The sequence below is a fragment of the Tamandua tetradactyla genome, chromosome 14 (genome assembly GCF_023851605.1).
Source record: "Tamandua tetradactyla isolate mTamTet1 chromosome 14, mTamTet1.pri, whole genome shotgun sequence".
NCBI classification, from domain to species: domain Eukaryota; kingdom Metazoa; phylum Chordata; class Mammalia; order Pilosa; family Myrmecophagidae; genus Tamandua; species Tamandua tetradactyla.
In genome coordinates, this window is record NC_135340.1 from 87,769,489 (window position 1) to 87,778,834 (window position 9,346).

General features: G+C 66.0%; 1 protein-coding gene across 3 annotated transcripts in view; it reads right to left on the reverse strand.

Moving 5' to 3' along the window:
- Positions 1-144: 144 nt before the first annotated feature.
- The window catches only part of CEP170B (centrosomal protein 170B), a 27,418-nt gene continuing 18,216 nt past the window's right edge, over positions 145-9,346 (reverse strand). For all 3 annotated transcript variants that reach the window (XM_077128377.1, XM_077128379.1, XM_077128378.1), the window contains 9 exons: positions 9,217-9,307; positions 7,434-9,116; positions 6,122-6,362; positions 4,947-5,106; positions 3,682-3,825; positions 3,513-3,601; positions 2,947-3,040; positions 2,542-2,593; positions 145-2,363 (listed from right to left, as the gene is read on the reverse strand). In XM_077128377.1, the coding sequence (XP_076984492.1) occupies positions 2,125-2,363; positions 2,542-2,593; positions 2,947-3,040; positions 3,513-3,601; positions 3,682-3,825; positions 4,947-5,106; positions 6,122-6,362; positions 7,434-9,116; positions 9,217-9,307 (2,793 nt within the window). In that variant the 3' untranslated portion in view covers positions 145-2,124. The remainder of the gene's footprint in view (positions 2,364-2,541; positions 2,594-2,946; positions 3,041-3,512; positions 3,602-3,681; positions 3,826-4,946; positions 5,107-6,121; positions 6,363-7,433; positions 9,117-9,216; positions 9,308-9,346) is intronic.

A 9,346-nucleotide genomic window follows, 5' to 3' on the forward strand; every position in this document is an offset into this window, starting at 1 on the left:
GGGTCTCGGATCGCAGCCTCCCATCCGGCGCCCGGGTTTAATCGGGTTTTCCAGGCAGCCGAAGCGGGATGGCGACCCCAGCCCACTCGCCCCCGGGGCGAGAAACGAGGCCAAGGCGTGCGATGGCGCCGTTATGCTGCCATGTGATAGAAGAATGATTTATTAGAACAAATTCCATGACAAATCATATAAAATAATCATTTTCTGAAAGACATCCACAAGACCACCTGAGAACAAATATACAGCGACACCTTCTGAGAAGCCAGACAAATAAGTTACCGACCCCAAATAGAGGGCTGAAGGAGGAGGGCGTGAGAACTCAACGTGGGGAGGAACGCAAATTTGTGAATTAAAAAAAAAAGTGTCCAGCAATTACCAGGGTGAGGGAGGAGGTGGAAAAGAAAGTCTCAGACGAAGGACAATTGCCACCGGTTGTATCCAGGGGACAAGGGTGGCAGGGGACAAGGGCGGGGCATGCAGGGGCCTGGGGACCAGACAAGCACCTCCTCCTCAGACAGCAGGCTCCGGGGTGGGGCCGGGACCGCTCCCACCCACACTTGCGTAAACATCAGGTGGGCTGGGGGAGACCAGAGGGCCAGCTGAATGTAAACAGGAGCCCTGGGCCCCAGCTCCACGGCAGGTGCTCCCCAGGCGGGCTGCCCACCCAGTGCCAGGCCAGGTGCTGACTCCCCTTGGGGCAGGGCGGGGCGCTGCCCCTGTCCACCCAAACGGTCAGCGCGCTCTTTGGCTTAGAGGCTCCAGAAAGCTCTGCTCACCTGGCACATCCCCAGCTAAAGGAATCCTGAGTAAAAGGAGCTGCTCTCGGGGGGCCCACCCTGCTTCCAGCCAAGACACAAGGACCACTTACTGCCGGGGGCCATGAGGGAGGAGGGCGGGGCAGGGGTGGGGTGAGTGTCAGGGCCACCGAGCTGAGAGCTTCTGGAAGCCAGGTTTCCAGCCGCGTTGGTCTAGCGCTCACGTCCACCTGCCGGGCCCAGACTAGCGGCAAGCCCACGTGCCAAGGCCCAGCGTCCCTCTCAGGGAGATGCCCAGCAGGCCTGCAGTGCAGCACAGTGCTTGTGTGAGCAAAGCTGTGTGCATGGTGAGTGCGCATGCAGATGAGTGTGCCGTGCACCTGTTTGCTTGTGGGAGTGTGTGAATGTGGGCAAGTGTACATGCAGGTGAGTGTGCTGTGCATATGTGTGTGCTCATGGGTGTGTGGGTGAACATGCACATGGGTGAATGTACACGTGGGCGAGTGCATGTGTGGGTGTGTGCACAGGTATGCATGCACATGGATGAGTTGCATGTATATGGGTGAAGTGTGCATGTGGGTGGGTATGTGCCTATGGGTGGGTGTGCATAGTATGTGCACAGGCGTGTGTGCACATGAGAGTATGTTTAGTGTGTGTGTGTCCACATGTGCGCCCTGTGCACAGCCTGGCCCTGGACCTCTTGGCTTGGCTGGCAAGGCTTCCTCAGCCCATGAGCTCTGTGGCTTTGGCAGTTGTGTTGGCACCAGAGAGTCCCAAGCAGGGTGGGGGTGGGGTCCTGCCCCAAACATCTCCACAGGCCATGTCCCTGCCCGGCTACTGGACTGGGGGACCACTGGACCCTAGGCCCAGTGGGAGCACTACCAGGCCCCTGAGCAGAGAGCAGGCTGCCTGGCACTCATCCGTCCTCCACCCTGCCCCTCTGGCAGTCCCGGGGGTAGGGCACACATAAGCCTCTCCCCCGGCTCAGCATTTGGCACTGAAAGATTCACACCCACCCCAGGCCAGCACAGAGCAGGACAGTTAAGTGCCCAGGCTCTGAGCTGACGCTTCCCACACAGTGGCGCCCTCGAGCCCGTGGCCTGGGAGGGGGCCCTGTCAGGCCAGGAAGGTGCCACGTGGCACAAACTACTCTTCCCCTTAAAGCTGAAGACGAGAACAACGAGGATGGAGGTGGGCAGGACAGGTGCCTGCAAGGGCTGCCCTTGGCCCTGAGCAGTGGGCCAGACAGTCCAGCAGGGGTGAGGGACTATGGCACATGTGGGTGCTCGGTGGGGTCCTGGCTGTGGGGACGGGTGGTGGGAGGCACGAGACAGGTACACACGGCCGGCAGCCTCAGAGTCCCCGTGGCCTAGATCAGGAACCTCTCCGCATCGGGCAGGAAGACGGGGTCTGGGAGGCTGGGGGAGCCACAGGTGGTGCGCTGAGGGAAGCCCCTCAGGGCAGGCAGCAGGGTCTCAGCCGAGGTGGGTGAAGGGCTCTGGACCCCAGCCCGGCTCTTGCTGAGCGCCAGCTGCTGGGGGCCCGCGGGGCTCCGGTTTCCTGTGAGCAGCTCCAGGTTCCCGCTGGGGTCCACGATGGCGTTGATGACTGCGGGTGCATGGACGTGCTGGGCCAGCTGGAGGGCACCACTGCCCCCGTACCCGCCCCCGAGGCTCCCCCGACACCCGATCTAGGGTCCCGGCCGCACAGCCCTCCTCATCGCCCTCCGCCCAGGCTGGAAGCACCCGGCCCTCTGCGTAGCACCCCACGTCTAGGCCCCACCCACCTTCCAGCTGCTTCTGTACACGCCTCAGTTCTTTCAGGATGGAGCTGATTTCCTGGAAAAAGAGATGGCTATGAAACACATGGCGGGATGCAGCAAAGAGAGTCGTCCCCTTCTCGGGGCCCACTGGTTGCAAGACCTGTGGGCCTGAGGGAGAACAGCGCGGAACGGGGTCTTTTGTGCCAGGGGTGGGGCGAGGTGGGGCGGGGCGGGGCCTGTGCGTGCCAGGGGAGGGGTGGGGAGGGGCTTGTGCGTGCCAGGGGAGGGGCGGGGCCTGTGCGTGCCAGGGGCGGGGCGGGGCCTATGCGTGCCTGGGGCGGGGCGGGGCCTGTGCATGCCTGGGGCAGGGCGGGGTGGGACCGTGCACCCCGCCCGCTTCCCAGGCAGCCCCAGCACGCCGCAGCCCACCTTATTGGACGTCTTCAGGATGGGCACCTCATTCTCAGCGTTGAGCCTGGCCTCCAGCTCCTCCCAGGCGCGTCCATTGTTCTGGAAAAGGATCCTGCCCACAGATTGAGGGGTGGTGCAGGGAACAGGGAAAAGGAAGTGAGGATGGAACCCAGCTGGGCACGACTCCCACCACGGCTATTCCCTTATCTCAGGGGGGCTCCACGCTACTTTCTCCTGGGCCCAAGAGAGAAACTGAGGCCCAGAGCAGAAGTGGGGCAGGCCTGCATGGTGGCCTGGGTCCCTGTGTCTGCCATAGGAGGGGGCAAGGGACGAGGGGGAAAGAGGAAGGGGTAGGGAGCACGTGGGGAGGGGGGGCAGGCGGGGGCATCCCAGAGGCACTGGTTTCCCCAAGCTCATTGTCTCGGGGCTGGGCCAGTGGGCCAGCTGTGTGCATGTGCACACACACGTGCCCCTGCACGGATGCCAGCCCCAGCCTGAGGAAGTTTGTGTCAGGGACCCGAGCTGCGCTCCCTCACCCACCCTGAGGGCTCCCCTCTGCTGGGGCTTCAGGGGTGGCCGCTCACTTCATCTTTTCGGCCAGATGCTCAGTGTTTTCACGGATAGCGTGGGACAGCTGGGACACAGGGTTCAGCATCAGGTTATCGAAGATCACCTGAAGGAACCTGGGTGTGAGCAGGCCCCCCACACTCCCCCAGAGCCCCGCCCCAGACCCCACTTCATAGGGGTGCCTGCCTCCTCGCGGTTCCGGGGCCTGGTCTTAGAGGCCAAGGGCTCCTCGCGACGGGCGTTCATATTCTGGTCAAAGTCCCGAGAGTTCAGGGCACGGGGCGGCACCTTCTGGAAGTGAAGGCTGGCCTCTGGGATGCGCTGCACCAGCTGTGGAGACAGCAATGGGTGGCACTGGTCCAACCAGAGGTAGCCCCTGGAGGCAGAGAGCCTGGCACCCCCCCCAAGCTCAGGGCTCTCACGATGCCCGCCAGCCACATCTGACAGCACGTACTAGCCAAGGCCTGTTGCCTGCTCCCCAACCCTGGGGTCTCGGTGAGTGAAGGCTACTTTTGGGGGACACAGAGAGACCCACTCCACCTGCAGAGTGTGGCAAAAGTCACGTGCTGGGGGTCCTGGAGAGTGTAGTCAGGTGCTGGGGGCCCTGGTGGGAGCAGTCAGGTGCTGGGGACCCTGGCGGGTGCAGTCAGGTGCTGGGGGCCCCGGTGGGTGCAGTCAGGTGCTGGGGGCCCTGGTGGGTCGTAGTCAGGTGCTGGGGGTCCTGGAGAGTGCAGTCAGGTGCTGGGGGCCCTGGTGGGTGCAGTCAGGTGCTGGGGGCCCTGGCGGGTACAGTCAGATGCTGGGGGCCCTGGTGGGTGGTCAGGTGCTGGGGACCCTGGTGGGTCGTAGTCAGGTGCTGGGGGCCCTGGTGGGTGCAGTCAGGTGCTGGGGGCCCTGGTGGGTGCAGTCAGGTGCTGGGGGCCCTGGCGGGTGCAGTCAGATGCTAGGGGCCCTGGTGGGTGCAGTCAGGTGCTGGGGACCCTGGTGGGTGCAGTCAGATGCTAGGGGCCCTGGTGGGTGCAGTCAGGTGCTGGGGACCCTGGTGGGTCGTAGTCAGGTGCTGGGGGCCCTGGCGGGTGCAGTCAGGTGCTGGGGGCCCTGGTGGGTGCAGTCAGGTGCTGGGGACCCTGGTGGGTGCAGTCGGGTGCTGTGGGGCCCTGGCAAATGCAGTCAGGTGCTGGGGGTCCTGGTGGGATCCTGTCAGGATGCTGGGGGTCCCTGAATGGGTGCCTGGTCAGAGTATGGGAGGTCCTGACAGGCTACCCAGCTGGGCTTGGTCAGGGCTGATGGCCTTTTCCGGCCTCTGCCAGGCTCAGGGAGGGCATGTGCATGCCACACCTGGACCAGAGCCTCCACGGGATGGACGGGGTGGGCTTTGGTCAGGCTGTGGGACACCTGTCTGGGGTGTGTTCCTTCAGGGGGTGGCAGGCAGACCTGGAGGACAGGCTCACCTCCTCACGGGCAGAGATGGTGGAGGCGGGGGTGCTGGGCATGCTGCTGAGGGAGGGACTGCAGGCAGGCCCCGGGGAGCCCAGAGGGTCGCCGTCCCCAGCCACGTCGTGGATTTCCCTCGCCAGGATGGCCACATCCTTCACCAGCGTCTGGCTCAGCCTGTAGCCAGCAGAATGGGCAGGTCCTGCGGGGTCCTTGCTGGGAGCTGGACCCAGCACGGGCTCCCCACCCTGCCCCCTCCTAGGGTAGGGCAGGACAGGGCTGGGTACCCCTCCTGGATCAGCAGGCCTGGCCCCCCTCCAGGAGGCGGCAGCTAGGTGAGGGGCAGGGGCCTGGGGAGTCTGCTCCTCCCACCTGGCCCCAAGCCATGGCCAGGCCCCCACTGACCACAGCCCCCCACTGAAGCCCACCTCCTCATGATGGGCAGGGGCTGGGAGCTGAGGTTGGGAAGGGATGGGGCAGGTAGACAGATAACTTCCCCTGCAGGCTCTTCCTCTTACCCACCTTGGGGCTGCTGGCACTGGGGCTGGGAGGGGAGGCTGGCCTGAGGTCCCAGCAGCGAGACCCTGGGCTCCTGCCCTGAGGTCAGGGTCGGACAGTAGCTGGGACACCCAGCCTGGGCCTACTCGTACCCTACTGAGCGGCACAGATAGCAGGCCCATGCCATCCACCCCTCAAAAATGAAGGCCCCGGTTGCCCATAGAGCCGAGCACCAACCCCCAAATCCACGGCCAGCAGACAGCACACTCGCCTCTGTAACACAGGAGCTGCTTTCCTGTGAGGCGCCAGCCAGTGGGTAAGGGTCAGGGACCGTCTTGGTCCATGCTCCCTGCCCCTTTGGGAGGCCTCCAAGGGCCAGCCCAGGTACCACCGCTCAGCGACAGGCCCTCAGTGGTCCCCACCCACATCATGGCACCCTTTCCCAGTGCCTGGCCAGGGTGGTCTTTCTGTGAGTGAACGCCGAGAGGTTTTGTTTTATTATAAATCTGAGGAAATTCTCCTGTACCGGAGACCCACCACCTTGCTGGGCACCCTGCACCCACCATTTGGTTCCCTCCCTCCCTCCCTCCGCAGGTATCCCCCAACACCCACTCCAGGTCAGGGGCAGAGGCCTGGGTCCCGCACGCGCCTCTGCGAAGTGCGCCAACGACCACAAAGCACACGCCCAGCTCACCTGGCGATCTCCGCGATCTCAGCCGTCTGCACAATGAAGCCGTAGGGGGTGGCGTCCTCCTCCTCGTCGTCTGTGTCCCGGGGACCGGGGATGCGGGGCCGGGGTCGGCCGCAGCTGCCTGCGCGCGGGCTCTGTGTGGCTGCGGGGGCGGGGGCACGCGCGTGTTTTGGGGAGCCGTGGTGCGAGCCGTACTCCTCTTCCGAGGTGGACGTGTAGTCCGAGCCTTGCTGCCGGCGGCGCGCTGCGTGCATGAATCAGTTTCGGAAGCGAGAACAAGACAGGGCACCCCCACCACTCGCGGGCAGCCCCAGGCTCGGGACCCTGTGGCAGGTCGGGCTACATGGACCCTGGGCGTGGAAGCGCCATCTGCAGCCCATGTGGACCGCCTAAGGTTGCCACTGGCCCAGGGCACTGCTGCAGGAGGCTGCCTGGGGCTCCGGGTCCTGGGAGGGCAGCAGGGGAGTTCGCGAGGGTGACAGGAGGTCAGCACCCGGCAAACCTTGTAGAAGTGGGCAGCCCCTGGCTGGACAGGGAAGGGCATCTGAGGACAGACGGGGCTCAGAACCTCCAGCCTGGGGAACTGGGACCCAAGACCACAAACCCAGAGCGCTGCCTGAGGCCACCTGACCACACAGTCCCAGTTCCTGCCTCCTGGGGAACCAGCCTGAAGCTCCGCCCCACAGCACCAACGCTTTGAAGCCCCGCTCCTGCAGACTCCCTCGGCAGCCCTGCCCCGCTCCCAGAGTGGCTGCATCCTCCCACAGCTGAGTGGGCCATAGCATAGCCAGCAGGGTGCAGGAGGTGGGGGTGCGGCTTTGCGAACCCCCAAGAAGGGCAGGCCTGCACTTGGGGTGCTCTCTGGCCCCTACCCCCTCTCATGAGGCCCACCATTCAGCACCCTTGCCCTTGGCACATGAGGTGCTGTGGATGGATGCTGCGCTCAGCGTGGGGGTCAGGGAGCAGGGGCCGGTGGCAGGGGGTGGGCCTTGCAGCAGTACAAGGAGTCCTGGATGTGTGGGCCAGCTGGCCCCTCATGAAAACCAGGCCACTTCTGCTTGCTTGGCTGCCTGAGTGGACCACAGGGGCACTGTCCCACACAGACGGGGGCCAAGCTCTGGAGGCTATAGCGTCCCATCTCTATGCACCATAGCTGAGGGCAGCAGGGTGCGCCCATGGGGGAGGGGGCTGGACCTCTCCCTCGGCTCAGTTCAGTTCTCAGGGTGGTGGGCACTAAGCTAGCCCCAGTGTGCCCCGGCACCCTTACCCAAGTCGCATGACCCCAGCAGCCCTAGTGCCCAGGCCCGCCACTCACTGGAGGAAGGGTATCTGGCGCTGCCCGAGCGGGCCCGGTTGAAGGGCTGGCGGGAGGCTGTGGTGTTGGTGGCGGTGGCAGCGGTCTTCCTGGCTGCAGCCCGAGCCTCAGCCATAGTGGGCCTGCGGCTAGCACTGCACAGGTCGGCACTGCGGCCAGAGAAGCCTGAGCGGACAGGGGTGGCCTCGGTGTCACTGGGCCCCGTGAAGGAGCCGGCCCGCTTCCTGGGCATGGCAAGGATGTCCAGGCGTGACAGCTTCTTGCTCTGCTCGGCAGCTGGCCGGCTCACCGGCTCAGGGTTGGCTGGGGCCACTCGCTCCCCATCAGCGGCCTCCGTGTCTGAGGCGTCCCCCAGCCTGGCCCGCCTCAGCCGGGAGGCCCGTGTGGGCCGGGGAGTGGACAGGCTGTTGGAGCGGGTCAGCGCCTGCTGCACCTTCTGGGCACTGGCTGAGCCTCGGCCCAACTCTTCGCGGGTGGCTGGGGAGGGTGGTGGGGCAGCCGGCCTCCGGCGAGGCCCCGGCCGTCCCACCCCACTGGCCACGGGTGTCTCGTGGTCTGAGGCAACAGTGTCAGCACCGGGCAGGTGGGGGAGGCTGGAGCCGCGGTCCTCATCAGCCCAGTCCAGTGAGCCCTGGGGTGCCAGGCCTCGGCGTCCCACTGGCCGCTGCACCAGCTCTCGACGCCCAGGTTCCCCTGTGCCCGGCGGGTGACGCTGCTTCTCAGAGAGCTGCTCCCGGGCGCTGCTAGGACTTGGGCCACCGGGGTCCTGCGGCATGGGCAGGGATGGCCGCTTGTCCCTCCGTGGCCCCGGGGGCTGGGGGGCTGTGGGGCTAGGCCCATTCTGGCCACTGAGCAGGCTGGTGGTGCTGGCCGTGTCCACATCGGAGTCCCCAGAGAGGGTGTCCTCGGGTGGCCCAGGTGGGCTGCCCTCCGGCCCCTGCGTCTCCGTGGCCCTGGACAGGAGGCGGGCCTCCAGGGCCGCCAGGGCCGTCTCAGTCTCTTTCAGAATCAGGTGGGTGTCCTGGGTGTGGGCGTCGAGGCGCGAGGCACGGGCTGCAGCCAGGCCTTGCAGGAGGGGGTGGCTGGAGATGGGGGGCAGCTGGCCAGGGCTGGCCGGCTCCTTGGTGATGCTCTCCTGCCGGACACAGGCCACGGCCTCCCTGGGCACAGCTGGGGTGGGGCCCTGGGACTCTGGGGGCCGCCGAGCCTGTAGCTGGATGACCATCCGCCCATCGGTGCTGACGTGGACGCTGCTCTGCGCCTGGGTGCTGGGTGGGGCTGCTCGGGACGCCTCCCCTGGAGCCGCCAGCGGTTTCCTGGGGAAGCTGGCCTCTCCGTTCTGGCCCCCAATGAAGAACGAGGTGGGGGCTGACTCCCCCAGGGCCCCTGGCCACACCGGTCCCTCCTCGGGGCTCCTGCGCCTCTCCAGGGGCTCCCTGCCTGGCTCGGGGCCCCGCCCGCCATCTGACCCACTGGCGTCGCTGAGGCTGTCAGGGTCCAGGTCCTCCTGGCCGAGAAGGCAGCTGGTCTGCTCGCTGCCCAGCTCTGGCCGCCCAGGCCTGCTCCTCTGTGCATCCTCGGGGCCCACGGGGCTGTCTGCCTTCTCACTGGGCAGCTGCGGGAGGAGGCGCCGCGTGCGGGAGGGCGGGGCTGCCTCAGGCTCCCCAGCTCTGCGTCCATCCTCTGCGAAGACGATGGGCAGCCATCAGCATGGAGGGACGGAGGGACCCATGTGCACACTGCTCAGGCAGGGGACCCACCACCGCAGCCCTGAACCCCTCACCTGGCAGCCCTGGGTCTGAGTAGCTGTCAGCCAGGCTGGCCCAGCGGGACACCCACTTCTGAGGCCCAGGGAGGCCCGGAACTGGTCCGCCCTGCGAGGAAAACAGAGTGGAGGTTCGCTGCAAGAACTG